At 37.2% G+C, this 18,726-nt stretch overlaps 2 gene segments (V, D, J or C); both read right to left on the bottom strand.

Annotated features, from left to right (window-relative positions):
* Nucleotides 1–487: 487 nt before the first annotated feature.
* Nucleotides 488–15,809, bottom strand: LOC121551817. The segment is given in 4 exon segments: nucleotides 488–792; nucleotides 2,283–2,337; nucleotides 15,364–15,671; nucleotides 15,764–15,809. Coding segments are annotated over 4 exon segments (714 nt in total).
* A 2,229-nt stretch (nucleotides 15,810–18,038) lies between these two features.
* Nucleotides 18,039–18,570, bottom strand: LOC121551816. The segment is given in 2 exon segments: nucleotides 18,039–18,379; nucleotides 18,482–18,570. Coding segments are annotated over 2 exon segments (384 nt in total).
* Nucleotides 18,571–18,726: the final 156 nt, after the last annotated feature.

Raw genomic sequence — 18,726 nt, 5'->3', positions numbered from 1 at the left:
ATTGCAACCGAAAGCGCAATAAATGACTTTACTTTTTGCTTCAACTGGCTGTCCAAATCCACTGAAAGATCGGAAATCCTGTCTGCAACTATGTTTCTTGTCAGGCTGATATTTGCAAAAGCCTGCCGCTTTTCAGGGCACACAATCTCCGCTGCCTTCATCATGCATGTTTTTACAAATTCACCCTCACTAAATGGTTTTGAAGCCACTGCGATTTCATTAGCAATGAGGTAGCTAGCTTTCACTGCAGCGTCACTGATGTCTCGGCTGTGAGTAAACACAGACTGCTGTTTCTTCAGACCCGCCAACAGTTCATTCACCTTCTCTCATCTCCGCTGTCCTTGAAAGTTGATATTTTCATACAGGGTAAACAACAAGCATCATTATATAATCAGGTTTTCTAAACATAAATAGTTTACATCACAAACTTTAAAATGCAATCTTTAGAAAAATAGAGCCAACTTCAATATAATATAATGACCACATCTTACCTGTTTTTTTTTATGTCTGCTGTCTTTTCACCTCCAGGATGTTCCACGGAACATTTGAAAGTCGTTGAGGTTTTCCAGACATTCTCATCCACGCGGAGCTGACTGACTCCTGTGTAGGTTTCCCCGCTCTGGACCGCCGGGTACTGGATGAAGTCCGTCAGCGCACTCCCGCTGGCGTCTGTCCATTTGAAGGTGAGTGAGGAAGGAGAAAACCCGGTAGCGACACAACCGATGCTGTAGACGTTGTTAGTAGGGGTTCCACAGTTCATAAGAGTGAGCAGAGTAGGGGGGGCTATGGTTGCTGCAAGAAAGAAAGAAAGAAAGAAAGAAAGAAAGAAAGAAAGAAAGAAAGAAAGAAAGAAAGAAAGAAAGAAAGAAAGAAAGAAAGAAAGAAAGAAAGAAAGAAAGAAAGAAAGAAAGAAATGTAACACTTTATTTGAATGTACAGAAATGACATGGTAACTACTAGGAATTACCGCGGTAAAATGGTCATTACACAGTTATAACCTAAGAACTACATGTTCATTTAATCTTGCACTATAAGGCACCATTTAGTTCTATGTAGTTGGTTGTCTTGTATTCTTTGAGATATAACTACCACTAAGTTTAATATTTTATTAGTCGTATGTACAGGAAAGACATGGTGTTCACCGTCTAATGTAATGCTTACTTGCAGGTTCCTTCTCAACAATGCAACAACAATAAGAAATAATAAAAGATAAGAATACAAACATTAAGTAACTGGCTCAGTAGAATATAAAACACTTTTTTGAAAAGGTATAATACAGGAAGGCACAATTAAGTACACGTTAACTCATTCAATTGCAGACACATTAACCTGTGAAAACAACCATGAAATAAAACATGCTGTTCCTCTAATACCAATTAATTGAAATCATTTTAATTAAATGATTTATATGGATTAAGGTGATGCCAATTAACACTCAATTCAATATGGGCTAAGATGAACTCTGCTCATATTATCATACCCTTCATTTGGTTTATGTGTTTGACTCCTACATTTTCATTTTCATAGGGTCATTTTCGACTTAAAGCAAAGCCTACATAATTAACCAATTCAACACCAATCGCAAACAGTGAAAGAAGTATGTGAGGAGATGAACAAACAATACTGCCCTACCTAGGTGTACTACGCTAATAACAATATCCAAGTCATAATTTTAACTTTCCTCCATAAAACAATGATTTATCTACAAACGATAGCAATTTAACTGTGTAAAAAAAGACACAAAACAATGGCTTACCTGATGATACTGTGACCATTGTCCCTTTCCCACAATAGTCAAAGTAGCTGAACACAGTGTGACAAGGGCCTATGCCAAGCAATACAAAAACCACCCTCTTTACAGCAATTGGTTTCAACTAATCTTGATAACTTCATCACTAAACCAAAGTAATTTGGTTTGTAAAAAAAAATCTAAATAGATACTACATTCTAACATATTCACACTTGGTCAACAATATATTTTCACAATATGGATAATTTTCTCTTAGACTGTCATTTTTTTCTAAGGAACGAAGGGTTTTCTATTTATAAGACTTTAGGAAACAAACTTCTGCATTATTCTACAACAGCAGAACCTAGAAATTGAGGAACTATTTGACTTTCAAGGAAATAAGTAAACCATTTCTTTAGTGGACCATGAACAGGTCTATTCAATGACGTTTTGCATCTGAAAAACGCACAAGACAACATATGTTATTTCTACACAGAAAATAGAATGGGAAAAATAAACATTTGATGGATGTAATAAATGTAAGTTTGCTTACCTGTTGAGACGGTGACTTGTGTCCCTTTACCCCAGTAGTCAAAAGCATCACAGTGCTATGTCTCCATTCACTGCCTGTACAAAAACCCTGCACCTCAATAGGCAGCTTTAAAGTCATGACACTGAATCCAACAGACATGAAGATATAACGCAATATCGTAATATTATTATACACCTGATTTCTTAAGGACATACGTTGTGAATTCAGTTTTGTATACCTTTTAAAAACTGATGCTCAGGTCCATGTCATGACATCACTTACTCCATCAAAACATACTTTAAAAAATGTAAAACAATTTACAATGGGGTTATATCAATATCAGACGATCATTTGAAGAATATTGTATGGTTTCTCCCCATTTTCCCTATCCTCAGGCAGATATAATGCAAGTTCTGTCTCTGAGGTTTTTGTACAGCCTCATTTCACTGTGTACCCCACCCCATATCACAGTGAAATACCCCAGCACAAAAACACCTCCTTCACATCTCCATAGGGATTCCATATGTCTCTGTCTGCTCTCAGTCAGGTATAAGAAACATAAAACCATGGCTAAAACTATACATTGTAGCATTACTACAGATTCTTACAGTATTATATTCTCTATGAGTTGGTGGATTAATCTTCAATGTTTGTTATTATTGTTTGTGACTAAAGGTGTATCCATTGTCAGTTTGTGACAGTTGTTTGCAAATGTATGGATTTATGTCACAGTACAAACTCCAATATCATGGCTATGGCCAAATCATGTTTATGGTGAGGTTTCATTAGGTTTACATTGGTACCATTGTCGTGGGGGGTGTTTATTTGACCTGTTCAGTGTTGATGTGTCCACACAGGAGCAAAGGGGTTTTTGTACAGTGTAATATCACTGTGGCCCCCATATAGTCACAGTGATACACACCATAACAAAAACCTCCCACCAGTACCACACACCTGCTCTATGAGGATAGCCACACATTCAGATGGTTGTGGATAGGTAATAACACACATATCTATTATTTCTTCAAATATTTTGGAATATTTTAAAATATTATATATTATAACATGATTTAAATATTCTTTAAAATTAGAACATTTTACCTAAATCCTGCAGGTACAATGCTTTACAACTGTTATAAACATCTATGAGCCTTTTATTAATGAGCTTTATAATATTTTAATTTTCAACTCACTGAAAATAATTTAGTCAGAATTATTATGAATGGTTTAACCTTTATTAATATTTGTTACAAAGTCAGCATAATTACGAATGGTTTAACCTTTAAGAGTTATTATTTAGTCAGCATCATTATGAATTGTTTAACCTTTAATAGTTGTTATTTAGTCAGCATCATTATGAATGGTTTAAGATGTAATAGTTGTTATTTAGTCAGCATCATTATTAATGGTTTAACCTTTAATAGTTGTTATTTAGTCAGCATCATTATGAATGGTTTAACCTTTAATAGTTATAATTTAGTCAGCATCATTATGAATGGTTTAACCTTTAATAGTTGTTATTTAGTCAGCATCATTTATTTCTTCAAATATTTTTGAATATTTTAAAATATTATATATTATAACATGATTTAAATATTCTTTAAAATTAGAACATTTTACCTAAATCCTGCAGGTACAATGCTTTACAACTGTTATAAACATCTATGAGACTTTTTATTAATGAGCTTTATAATATTTTAATTTTCAACTCACTGAAAATAATTTAGTCAGAATTATTATGAATGGTTTAACCTTTATTAATATTTGTTACAAAGTCAGCATAATTACGAATGGTTTAACCTTTAAGAGTTATTATTTAGTCAGCATCATTATGAATGGTTTAACCTTTAATAGTTGTTATTTAGTCAGCATCATTATGAATGGTTTAAGATGTAATAGTTGTTATTTAGTCAGCATCATTATGAATGGTTTAACCTTTAATAGTTGTTATTTAGTCAGCATCATTATGAATGGTTTAACCTTTAATAGTTATAATTTAGTCAGCATCATTATGAATGGTTTAACCTTTAATAGTTGTTATTTAGTCAATATCATTATGAATGGTTTAACCTTTAATAGTTATTATTTAGTCAGCATCATCATGAATGGTTTAAACTTTCTGTTTAATTCTAGGTGCTCCAGCAACTTTGGTGCATTTGGATGTTCATCATCTTTTTCACTAAAATAACAAAGAAAAAACATAGTATCACTTAATTTAAAACTCTGCTCATAACCTGCTTCACACCATTGTGTGTAATTATATCTGACACAGTAATAGACAGTTGTGTCTTCAGTTTGACTTCTCTGCCCTTCTAAAGTGACTATGTTGTTGGAACTATCTTTGGAGATGCTGAACCTGCTTTTGAAATAATATTTGCAATTTCCATCTGAACCATTCCATAGCTTTATCTACAGGATATCTAATCCAGTCTGTGGTATAGCTATCATCACTGATAGAATACCCAGAGACCTTACAAGTGATGCTCAAAGATTATCTTGGCTTTACAACCATTGAATAACCAGAGATCGTACTTTAACAAAGTGTCCAGGTATTTTCACCTGAGGAGGTGTTTGATCCAGTCTTATATCACAACAAACACCTGCAAAACATAAACTTGGACACTCAGTTGAAGATGTGGTATTTACATTGATTTAGAGTTTAACCATGATACTCAGAAATTCTTCAGTCACCATGTAATGCTTTACTTACAAGCATATGGACATCACCATGACAACTAAACTCCAGACAGTCATCAGTTCCATTGTTCAGTATTAGTTAGTACATAACTTGTAATGTTGTAATGTTAGTCCAAGCTGCCTATAATGAAAAGTACAGATCTGAGTGTCTGATTATGAAGGGATGAATGGGAGGGAGACTGCATAGACTGTCCTCTAGAGGCTTAAATACAGACTGACAGGGAGAGATCTTCTGTTCTATTCCTTAGTACTTATTCTCTCCTCCATGTACTTCATTCTACACTCTGTAGTTCAGATTTTTCTGATGAGATGTGTTGACTATATATAATGTATTTAGTATGATGTGTTGACTATATATAATGGATTTAGTATGATATCTTGACTATATATAATGGCTTTAGTATGATGTGTTGACCATATATAATGGCTTTAGTATGATGTGTTGACTATATATAATGGCTTTAGTGTGATGTGTTGACTGCATATAATGGCTTTAGTATGATGTGTTGACTATATATATTGGCTTTAGTATGATGTGTTGACTATATATAATGACTTTAGTATGATGTGTTGACTTTATATAATGGCTTTAGTATGATGTGTTGACTATATATAATGGCTTTAGTATGATGTGTTGACTATATATGATGGCTTTAGTATGATGTGTTGACTAAATATAATGGATTTAGTATGATATCTTGACTATATATAATGGCTTTAGTATGATGTGTTGACTATATATATTGGCTTTAGTATGATGTGTTGACTATATATAATGACTTTAGTATGATGTGTTGACTATATATAATGGCTTTAGTATGAAGTGTTGACTATATATAATGGCTTTAGTATGATGTGTTGACTATATATAATGGCTTTAGTGTTATGTGTTAACTATATATAATGGCTTTAGTATGATGTGTTGACTATTTATAATGGCTTTAGTATGATGTGTTGACTATATATAATGGCTTTAGTATGATGTGTTGACTGCATATAATGGCTTTAGGATGATGTGTTGATTATATATAATGGCTGTAGTATGATGTGTTGACTGGAATGGCGTTAGTATGATGTGTTGACTATATATAATGATGCTCTGAGACTCACGAGGCTTTACAACCATTAAACTTGGCTGGCTGAGTTCAAGACCACCACATCTAAGGGAAAAAAACATAATTAGTAATATGGTATTTAGTATTAGTGTTAAGGCTATTGTTGAAATTATTTTTTTTCAATATATTTGATTGAGCATCAACCCATTCCTTCCCCCAAATCCCAAGAGACTCACAGGAGGCAGCAGCCAGCAGGAGCAGCAGCAGAGATGTAGGGAACATGGTTTGTGCTGAAGCTGAACTGGTGGGAGCTCTTCTCTACTCCAACTGACTCTGAGACAGACAGTCACTTTTTATTCAGAGAAAGAGGTGGTGTGTTAGGCTCCTTTGCATATACTGTTGGTATAAAAGGTTAAGACTGTTATTAACTGTGTTGACCTGCATTTTGAACGGTCAAAATGAAATACAAAATGTAGTCAACTTTGGATTGTCAATTTCTTTACAGTACAGTATATAATTACTATTATCACTTCCATTGTTATATTCATCATTGAACAGCTCTAAATCAGAACATAATCATTACATTATGGGGGTTTCTCAAGGATCTATCCTTTGTCCATTACTGATTTTAGTTTACATTAATGACTTTCATCCGGTATCTAAAAGCATATTTGAAGAGTTTCATTCCAAAACGCTATATATACATTTTCAGAAATGTTGCTAAATTAGCTTTTATTGTTTAAACAACTTGTGAAAGAGAATAGTGTGTTTTTTCACTATTTAATCATGGCATGGGGTTGTTCAGTGACAGACATGTACTTGTTCAAAATCTATCACTTCATTTCAGAGAGACAAATATTCATGTTTTTTTGCAAAATTCTATGTATCTGCCTCACTCTTAGCAAAATAAGTAGTACATAACTACATTAATATGAGATCTGTATGTAAAACAATTACTTTTGACATTTTAACATTTTGACATTCAAATATACTGCTACGAACATTTCATTGCAGCTAGACAATGGATATACAGCACATGGTTTTGTCAAAATAAAATCATACACATATAAAATCTATGAATTAAACATTTGAGAACAGTAATATTTTACACACATATCAAGGTAGTAATCATTTCTGATGAAAAAACCCAAATGTGAAAACATTTTTATGGTGAGGTTTCATTAGGGTTACAGTGGTGCCAGCTGATTCATGATTTCGACTGGCTGATAAACGCTGCCTGCCTGTTTGTCTCGTCCCAACTCCCGACACAGGTTCATTACTATGGGACAGCTGGAGATCGAATTTGAATACTTAAACAATGTTGCAAATCTCGGAGAGACAGACAGCAAGGTTTATACAAATCTCCGCTGTTGAAAACTAAATGTTAGTCTAAACGAAATGCTTTAGTGGAGATCAAGTTTATAAACTGCCTGGCTGGGGTGATGAGACAGTGGATTGCGCAGTCAGATGGAAATGAGTAAATAGGCATTTTAACGTCATAGATTTAGCCGGTGGTAACTTGTGGAATAGACACGGCTGGAATGCGGTTTTAACCAATCAGCATTCAGGGTTAGACACACCCGTTGTATAAACCATAACAAAAACCTCCCACCAGTACCACACACCTGCTCTATGAGGATAGCAACACATTCAGATGGTATGTGGATAGGTAATAATAAAAATATATATATAATTTGTTCAAATACTTCAGAACATTTTTAACAGTTAGTTTACTTTTTTGTAAAGTATTACATTTACATTTTAGTCATTTAGCAGACGCTCTTATCCAGAGCGACTTACAGTTAGTGAGTGCATACATTTTTTTAGTATTTTATTGTTAGATAACATGGTTTAATTAACCTTTAGAGTTGTAGGTAACATTTTCCCTAATTCCTGGCAGGTTCAATGCGTTATAACTGTTCTAAACATGTCTGAGCCTTTATAATGTCCTATAATAAGGTTCATCGTACTGTTTTTTATTTTTCAACTCACTCAAAATAATTGTTATTTAGTCAGCATCATTATGAATGGTTTAACCTTTTAATAGTTATTTAGTCAGCATCATTATGAATGGTTTAACCTTTAATAGTTATTTAGTCAGCATCATTATGAATGGTTTAACCTTTAATAGTTATTTAGTCAGCATCATTATGAAAGGTTTAACCTTTAATAGTTGTTATTTAGTCAGCATCATTATGAATGAATGGTTTAACCTTTCTGTTTAATACTAGGCACTCCAGCCCCTTTGGTGCATTTGGATGTTCATTATTTCTATCACTAAAATAACGAAGAAAACACATAGTATCACTTTATAAGAAAAACCTGCTTATAACCTGCTTATAAACATTAACCAGTTTTGAACTTACATGTACAAGTCTGTTATTCATGGTTTGAATATGACTGCAGATACATGTATTAATTATGTATAAAGCTTTTTAGACAGTTTATCTCACATTCCCAGGAAGTGTCAATTTTGACTGTGACAATATGAACTATGTTGTCCTTAGGGAACGATGGTTTCCTGCAATAGACATTTTTGTTGTTTTTGTACAGGTCATGCTTTGCTTCACACCACTGTGTGTATATTATATCTGACACAGTAATAGACAGTTGTGTCTTCATTTTGACTTCTCTGCCCTTCTAAAATGACTATGTTGTTGGAACCATCTTTGGAGATGCTTAACCTGCTTTTAAAGAATCCTTGGAGTTTCCATTTGAGTCAACGATGCATTCCATAGCTTTACCTACAGGATATCTAATCCAGTCTGTGGTATAGCTATCATCACTGATAGAATACCCAGAGACCTTACAGGTGATGCTCAAAGACTCTCCAGGTTTTACAACCATTGAGCTTGGCTGGGTGAGTTCTGGGTCAACAATACCGCACACACCTGGGGAGGCTAATCAAATATACAGTTTGATTATATTATTGTAATACTTAAAAAAAACATAGAATCTTCTGTTTTGTGTTCAAACACAAATCTAATCCCTCAAAGGAACTCACAGGAGGCAGCTGCCAGCAGCACCAGCAGCACAGATGCAGGGAACATAGTTTGTGAGAAAGCTGAACTGGTAGGACCAATACTTATTTTCTCCAAGTGAGTGAAAGAGAGTAGACTCCTCTTTATATACAGAGAAGTGATTTTATTTGCATAGAAGTAAAATATTTAGGATTAAAGGAGAAGTACAGTAAATAAATGACTAGTATCACAGTGACATGTTGAGGAGAACAGTTATTTATCATAATAATACAATTATCTATTATGGGATGCATTTACCTGCATTATGAATGGTTCTGTTCTGCTTGTTGTTTACAGTATGGTACAGTATATATTTGGCCCATTACTCTTTTTAGTTAACAGCAAAAGTCTGCTATCAATCTCATCTTCTATACTGAACAAATACATAAACACAACGTGCAACAATTTCAAAGATTTTACTGAGTCACATTTCATATAAGGAAAAGTCAAATGAAATAAATGCATTAGGCTTTAATCTATGGACTTCACATGACTGTGAATACAGATATGCATCTGTTGGTCACAGATACCTTAAAAAAAACTGGAACTGGAACACGCTGTCGTACACGTTGATCCAGAGCATCCCAAACATACTCAATGGGTGACATGTCTGGTGATTATGCAGGCCATGGAAGAACTGGGATATTTTCAGTTTCCAGGACTTGTGTACAAATCCTTGCGACATGGGACTGTGCATTATCATGCTGAAACATGAGGTGATGGCGGCAGATGAATGGCACGACAATGGGTGTCAGAAATGATGTGATGTGTATGCGGCGGTGAAGTCAGGCGCAGGACACAGAGGATCAGGAATGACTACTTTATTTCCAAATATTACGCAAAAAAACAAAAGCCTCCAAACACAACAGGAGTAACACCGGAGTGCGTAAAGTACGAGCTTAGCAATGCCGAACATACGAACAAAACACAAGGACAATAACACACAAAGGCAAACATAAAACAAGGGAACTTATATGTTACATAATCAATACAGAATAAGAAACAGGTGTACAAACTAGACAACACAAGACAAACACCGAAACATCGATCGGCAGTAGCTAGTACTCCGGGGACTACGAACGCCGAAGCCTGCCCGAACAAGGAGGAGGAGCAGCCTCGGCGGCATCCGTGACAATGGGCATTAGGTTCTCGTCACGGTATCTCCATCGATAAAATGCTATTATGTTTGTGATATAGAAATTAGAATATATACAGGTTAAAAATAATGACTAAATGTTCCACCCTTAAATATAGTTGTGAAATGTTATTGTTTTAAGTATGATTAGTACTTTCTTAGTAGTGACTAATTATTATACTCTGAAACTGTGTGAGATGTGTTAGAATCTACTACCTGGTAATGTGTGAGTGTAGGACCAGTAAAGATTATGACATTGTGCTACTATTTAGCAATGTGAGCAAGAGTTAGACCAGACAACAAAGGGCAAGGAGAACTGTCTACAGGCAACTGAGAAACCAAGATAACTGAGGAATTTAGGGAGGAGAGAAACTGTTAGGCTTGGAAGAGTGTGTGCGTGTGTGTGTGTACTGATGGTCAGGAGAGCAGTTTTAAAGTGGAAAACTACAGCCCGCCTACAGAGAGGAGGGATTTTTGTATGACATGTGAGTATAAAAGATGGACTCTGAAATTGTGAAGGCAGAATTCTCAATGAATAAACATCTCTGACTATGCAGACCGGGACTCTGTCCGTTTCTTAAATCCAAAAGACTTACAACCTTTTGGGAGACGCACAGAGACACTGAAATAGTTTGTTAAATAATTAACGTAACAGTTTGTTGTCCATAGTTTATGCCTGGCCGTCCAATAACCCCACTGCCACCATGGGGCACTCTGTTCACAATGTTGACATCAACAAACCGCTCACCCATACGACGCCATACACATGGTCTGCGGATGTGAGGCCATTTGAGTGGCGCAGTGGTCTAAGGCACTGCATCGCAGTGCTAACTGTGCCACTAGAGATCCTGGTTCGAATCCAGGCTCTGTCGCAGCCGGCCGCGACCGGGAGACTCATGGGCGGCGCACAATTGGCCCAGCGTCGTCCAAGGTAGGGGAAGGGAATGGCGGCAGGGGATGTAGCTCAGTTGATAGAGCATGGCATTTGCAATGCCAAGGTTGCGGGTTCGATTCCCACGGGGGGCCAGTATAAAAAAAGATGTATTCACTAACTGTAAGTCGCTCTGGATAAGAGCGTCTGCTAAAAGACTAAAATGTAATGTAAATGATTTGGACGTACTGCCAAATTCTCTATATCGACATGGGATGTTGCTCAAGGTAGAGAAATGAACATTCAGTTCTCTGGCAACCGCTCTGGTGGGCATTCCTGCAGTCAGCATGCCAATTGCACGCTCCCTCAAAACTTGAGACATCTGTGTCATTGTGTTAGGTGACAAAACTACACATTTTAGGGTGGCCTTTTGTTGTCCCCAGCACAAAGTGCACCTGTGTAATGTTCATGCTGTTTAATCAGATTCTTGATATGCCGAACCTGTCAGGTAGATGGATTATCTTGGCAAAGGAGAAATGCTCACTAACAGGGATGTAAACAAATGTGTGCAAAACATTTTAGATAAATAAGCCTTTTGTGCAAATGGGATATTTTATTTCAGCTCATTAAACATGGGACTAACACTTTACATGTTGCGTATTTTTCTTCATTGTATATTTCAGTATGCTCAATGACGACATTAATTTATATCTACCAGTAATTCAAACTCTGAGTTGGATTAGGCTGATATACAGGTGAATGTAAAGAAACTGTCATCAAAAAGATATAAAGCGGCGCCAGTTCAGAAGGGAAACCAGAGTGTGGTGGCATCAGCTGATTGCTTCAGCAGATATTGCACCAATTGGATTCACACTTTAATTACATATGGTATATTTAACTTGACTAGTTCTGCACATGCTTCCTCAATGTCGGATGTGAAGTGCTCCCATGCGCTGGTTTATCTTGCTGCGCTCCTGCTGTAACTAGCTGTTACTCGCTATGATTGATGTTTCTGATATCCCACCACCACCCCAGCCGCCACCTGTTGGTCCTGTGCTTCTTCCTTCAGGGGATTTGATATAGCATATCATATTCACTGCCTGTAGTTCTATTATCATCTTCATATGATGTTTCACTCTTGCAGTTATCTACCCTGAAGGAGCAGAGCCTAACACTAAGATTATGTGTTGTGATCTTTTCGAATAAATGGATAAACGTACACATGGTGTTTCCTTTCTGAAAGATATTGACTGACTAACAGCACATGGGCAGAGGAGTGGTTTAAACTGCATTGAGCTTGATTAGGAAAGAGATGCTTTGAATACACTAGGAATTTATGCTGGATACTCAGTGTGTCTGTCTCACAGATGTGCTTGATCAGTTTTTGTACGGTGCTGCAGACTCCTGTGTCACTGTGTCTTTGGCACAATAATAAACAGCATATAGTCTTCAGTCTTCAGACTGTTCATCTGGAGATACACCTGCAGCTTTCTATTGTTTCTGGAGGTGGTGAACTGACCCTGAACTTACTGGGAGTAGTAAGTGATACCACCATCACTGCCAGTAATAATTGCAACCCAGTCCTTTCCCAGGAGCCTGTCTGATCCAAGCCATCCAGTAACCAGAGGCTGTACAAGTCAGTTGGTGGGATTCTCCAGGCTTTTTAACCACAGGTCCAGACTCAGTCAGTGTCTCACCTTGAAAGAGAGTATTTCAAACTTGAACAAAAGTTTTTAAGGACACACAACCATCTGTTGAAAGTAAAAACAAAGTGTTTACCTGACAGTCCTATAACCAGTAGCAGTAGCCCTATTATGTAATCTTTGTTAACTATTGTCAATGTCTATCACTCAGTCTACTAGTCAGAGCTTCAGTCCCTCTCCTCTACTCTGCAGTGAGATAAGTAGTGATGGAAGAGCTCAGAGTTTTGCATTGACTCCTCCTCACTGGGTGGGAATTCAGAGATGTTGAGTAGGTATAGCGAATGTGGCCAACTCTGGTATTGGCACGTGTGCTCTAGTCAACAGCTCGCAGATACATTGTGTGTATAGCCTATGGTTATTATTGGTTATTATGGACCAAAGTGCAAGATTAATTTTATTTGTCAAACGGCACCAAGCATCGATCATCATGTCACCAGAATAAGACCCTCAATATTTATTGAAAGGAGCATCAAGCTCATCCGTTCACTTTCACCACCCTGTGAAGTTCATCACAACTTATTTCATCTGTACCCTAATAAACTGCATGCTTTCCCACGATGTCGTGACATTTGTTATCCGACATGGACTTTACTTGCATAAAAAGGTTGGATGGAAACCTGGTTAATTTGATTATATAGCTGCATGGATTGGAGAGGAGACAGAGCACACATTAAGCTTTCCTGAATAACTGGGCCTGCCAGGAGCATATGTAGCAACATTATTATAGGACTACTTGGGAGAATGATGATCTGCAACAGACAGCGCATCTCAGTATCAAAAGTAAAAATACATCCAGACTGGCCTGCTACTGTGCCTTTCTAGAACGTATAAACTGTCTAGAGTAGACCCAAACTGATCCAAATGGAATGAAACATTCAAATCACAGGGCTTCTATACCGTTATTCAAATGACATTTTCACTGCAGCCTAGAGTAGAATTTTTGCCAGTCTAGGTAGGATAATTGTATTGTCCCTAAACAAGATTAGTATTGGAGCTTTTTGAGCTGCGTGTCTCATGTCTTCTTCCTTCATGTGCAATAATGCACCTGGCCTCTCCGCTGCCTGTCAGCTATTCCTGTTTGTTCTTGTGGATTCATATTGAAAATGTATGCCGCTTTGAATGCTTTCATGTGTGGTATGATTGCTTGTTAACGTATTGCAGATCTGGACAAATGATCCACCTACCACTATTGTCACTATGAATGGTGGATAGAGGGGAGGATGGACAGTTAGACTGGTAGACTATATTGACCTGTGGTATAGTAAAAGTTAGCATGCAGAAAAGTGTAGTGCATAAGGGAAGTACCAAAACACCTTGATATAGGGGAGGCGCATGCAAGCAGATGAGGAAATTTGCTATGAAATTATACAGTAAAACCTGCAAAAGACTGAATGTAAACCAGGGAAAATGTGCACTACCCTCCCCTGTACCCAATAAGAAACCACGCAACCCTCCCCAAAGCCCCCCACAACGTTTGAGCAGATGGTCAGGGGCCGGAACATAATTACAAATAATTTGTAGACTGCAAATTGACCGCAAGAAGCCCAAACAGATATCATATTTGACTAAAACATAATCATTGCAAACCTTCTTACATTTGTATACGATCACATACATCTCGCTATTATGCAGCTCTCTATTATGCTTGGGAATACATTGGAAAAGTTAAAATCACTTGGAGCTGATTTGTGGGTGTTTCTACAATATTTTATGTCCCAAAAATAAAAAAGTACTATTTTTTAAATCGTTTTTCTTTCTTTGTTGCCCAGAAATCTTGGGAGTCAAATATAATAACCCACAATTCATCCTGAGGTTCCCCAGTTGGGGAACCCTGCTGTATAGTAAGTTTACATACTGTATAGTACAGTATTTAGCTATTTAAATTATATTGCCTATCTATCGATCACATTTTACTGTCTACTATTGTCCTGATTATAACTGATGTATCAGTCCCAAAAACTCACAGAAAGCAGCTGCCAGCAGCAGCAGCAGAGATGCAAAAAACATGGTTTGTGTTGAAGCTGAACCTATGGGAACTGCACTTGTTTACTCCTACTGTGAAGAGACAAATATTCCTCTTTATATACAGGGAGAAGAGACATGTTGCACAAAGGTGAGAGAGTTGGTACTGTGTAAGAAAGAAAACTAAAATAACTAACACAGTGACACATTCAGTAGATTGAGTAAGTATGACTGTTATAAGCTGCATTAACCTACAACATGAACAATTAAATTAAATACAACATTGATTGAACTTTGGATTCTCTTTTTGTTTGCTGAACATTATTATTATTAACACAATTATTATGGTCTTCAATGTTTCTTTGAAAGGCACAAAATCAGAATAGCAATCTATCTGTTGGTGTGCCTCAAGTTTCTATAAATATTGAAGATTTTAATTTATATTGTTGAGTTTCATGACTTTTATTCATATTCTTATATAAAAATGGCAGGTATGTCTTTAATATATTATTTTAGTAATAACTAAGCATATCACCTGTCTATGGGAGTATGATATGTGTCGACCAGTGTGTGTTTTGTTAATGCCATGTGGAGCACCGACTCATCTCATTGCTCATAACGCTGAGATCAGTGTTGAGCACTGCAGCCTCCTGTGTCACTGTGTCTCTGGCACAATAATAAACAGCAGAGTCTTCAGTCTTCAGGCTGTTCATCTGGAGATACATCTGCTGCTTGCTGTTGTCTCTGGAGATGGTGAACCGACCCTGAACTGACTGGGAGTAGTAGATGGAACTCCTACCACTGCTAATATAGGAAACCCACTCCAGTTCTTTCCCAGGAGGCTGTCTGATCCAAGCCATCCAGTAGCTACTGAAAGTGAACCCAGAAGCTGTACAGGTCAGTTGGTGTGATTCTCCAGGCGTTTTAACCGCTGGTCCAGACTCAGTCAGTGTCTGACCCTGGACACCTGTGGAGACAAAGTATCATTAGATAAAATACCTTGACTCAAAACCTCAGCAAACATGATTTTACAAATAAAATCAGTCCAAACATGTTCACCTATCAAGCCTATTGTCATCAGTAGAACCACAATATTAAATGTCATGATTAACTATTAGTAGTTATGGTGTGTCCCTGTTCCTCAGTCTAGTCAGAGCTTCAGTCCCTCTCCTCCACTCTGCAGTGAGATAAGTAGTGATGGAAGAGGTCAGCGTTTTGCATTGACTCCTCCTCACTGGGTGGGACGATCACATAGGGATTAAGTATAGAATTCAGAAATGGCGAACAGCTTCATAAGGCCTGAATAGTTTGTTAAAGGTCCAATGGAGCCGTTTTTATCTCAATATGATTATCACATTTCTGGGTAACAATTAAGTAACATACTGTGATTGTTTTCAATAAAACAAATCTAAAATAGCTTCATAGCAAAGAGCAATTTCTCAGGCAAGAATTTTGGGAAAACAGAAAATGTGCTGTTATTGGCAGAGGTTTGGAACTTATTGGTCTATTAACTAATTTACTGCATGGTGATGTCACCATGGAAGGCCACAACTCCCTCCCGCCAAAACAGGCTGAGGTTTCAGGCAGTGTTTTAAAATGGCATTATCATCATTTTCACAATATCACAGTATTATTCCAACCTCATAGTGTGGAAACATATATATGTTTCCACACTATGATATATATATACACAAGAAAATCATGTTTTTGACTTGACTGGGCCTTTAAATACTTGTTCATGTGACAATAAGAAGCTTGACCAGACTGGACAAAATATAGTTTGGTTGTGTAGTTTGAATGTTAGAGCTGGAGTCTTTTATTGTGTAGTGTTTTGAGATATTGTTGTTGTATTCTTTACAGTAATGATACTGAGTATTATTCTAGTGTGACACAAAGAAAGGAAATAGTACACCAGCTATCCATGTTGTTAGGGGGTGTGGGTTTTTGTACAGCTGCTTCACCATCTGCGGTCAGTGTTTATCTCGAGCACAATAATAAACAGCAGAGTCCTCTGATCTCAGACTCTTGGCCTCTAAGAACTGTGTGCTTGTAGAGACGTCCTCAGTCAGGGAGAACTGGCCTTTCAGGGAGTCTGAGTAGACTGGAGAATTGCTATTCATTCTCCTGATCCACTCCAGGGCTTTGCCTGGGTTCTGCCTCATCCAGTGTATCCAGTATCCACTCATTGAGAAACCAGAGATTGTACAGGACAGTTTAACAGTGTCTCCAGGTCTTTTCACCTGAGGAGGAGACTGATCCAGCCTTATATCACAACAAACACCTGCAAGAAAAACACTCTGTTGAAGATGTGGTATTTACATTGATTTCGAGTTTAACCACTCAGCCATTCTTCAGTCACCAATGTGTAATGTTTTACTTATTGTGTATGGACATCACCATGAGAACTAAACTGCAGATAATCATCTGTTCCATTGCTCAGTATTAGTTAATACAGGACTTGTTGTAATATCAGTCCAAGCTGCCTATAATGAGAAGGTCAGAGCTGAGTTTCTGATTATAAAGGGATGAATGGGAGGGAGACTTTGCATAGACCGTCCTCAAGAGGTTTAAATACAGACTGAGAGAGATACAGACGTAGGATCTTAATTTGAGCCAGTTTTCTACAGCAGGAAAATAATCCTGCAGCAACAGGAAATATTAATTATTATGTGGATTGCAATTAATGGACATTTTTTGTTGGGGTGATACATTTTTTGTTAGGGCAAATCAAGTCTGACATTTTAAAGTGGAAATGTAAAACTTGAAAAGCCTTTTTAAACCTTGAATACGCTACAGGTTGGCATGAAAATGATCAACATCTGTATATATCTTCTGCTCTATTCATTGATACCCTCCAAATCCTTCATTCTTCTCTCTGTGTTTCAGATGTTTCATATGGGATGTTCAGACTAGATATGTTTAGTCTTTTATAAAATGCTGAACAGCACAGAAACAATAATATTTGCCTATGTGGGACCATATAACTAGTATCTCCTCTTGGGAGTCTATTGTGGAGTTCCTCAAGGGTCTATAATTGGTTTATTACTGTTTTTAGTTTAAATGTATTTCTGTTTGCTGATCACATTAATATATTTCTGTCTGATAAAGATGTTCAAAACATAATAGCTAATATGAAGTCTGAATTGCAAAAAAATGTACTTCTTTGTTAATGTAAATTGTGTGCTTTTCACTGTTTATAATGTTTGTGGATGTTTTATGTGGATAACATTGATATCAGTGGACAGTGTGTTTTCCACTACTGTTGAGTAGTGTGTGTGTGTGTGTTTAAAGAACAGACATGCCTCATTGCCTCTCATACTGGGATCAGTGTTGATCAGTTTTTGTACGGTGCTGCAGCATCCTGTGTTACTGTGTCTCTGGCACAATAATAAACAGCAGAGTCTTCAGTCTTCAGGCTTTTCACCTCTAAGTACAGCTGGTTTTTGGAGTTGTCTTTGGTGATGGTGAACTGACCCTGGAGAGACTGGGCATAGTAAGCAGTGGTTCCACCGTCAATGTATCCAATCCACTCTAGTCCTTTCCCTGGTTTCTGACGGATCCAGTGCATCCAGTAGCTATCCATTGAGAATCCAGACACAGCACAGGACAGTGTTACTGACTCTCCAGGTCTCTTCACCACTGGCTCAGAGGAGGTGAGTGACTGCCCCTGAACAGCTGAAAAACAGACAGAGTTTAGATGACTGTGAGCCACCAGTCAAGTAGCACAGCTCCTCTCCTCTCTCCTACACTGGACAGAAATAACTCCAGTTAACTCACCTGAGATGAGAGCCAGGAGGAACACACATTCTAGAAGTTTCATTGTGGGGAAGTTCTAAGATTCTGGAAGCAAATTAGTAGACTGTGAGTGGCAGTTGTGACTGGGGTAGATGGTCTGTGGAGTTCAGTTATTATAGCAGACTATTGGATTGGGAGGAGACATTCGATCTTGGTACACAGAATACATTTGCATCTCTATGGTGTTAAATGGTTTTTCCCTTAGAATTGGTATAAATAATACATGC

Source organism: Coregonus clupeaformis, chromosome 7 (assembly GCF_020615455.1).
Source record: "Coregonus clupeaformis isolate EN_2021a chromosome 7, ASM2061545v1, whole genome shotgun sequence".
Classification (NCBI taxonomy): domain Eukaryota; kingdom Metazoa; phylum Chordata; class Actinopteri; order Salmoniformes; family Salmonidae; genus Coregonus; species Coregonus clupeaformis.
The sequence above is the reverse complement of the archived record's forward strand: the minus strand, read 5'-3'. Positions and strand labels throughout refer to the sequence as shown.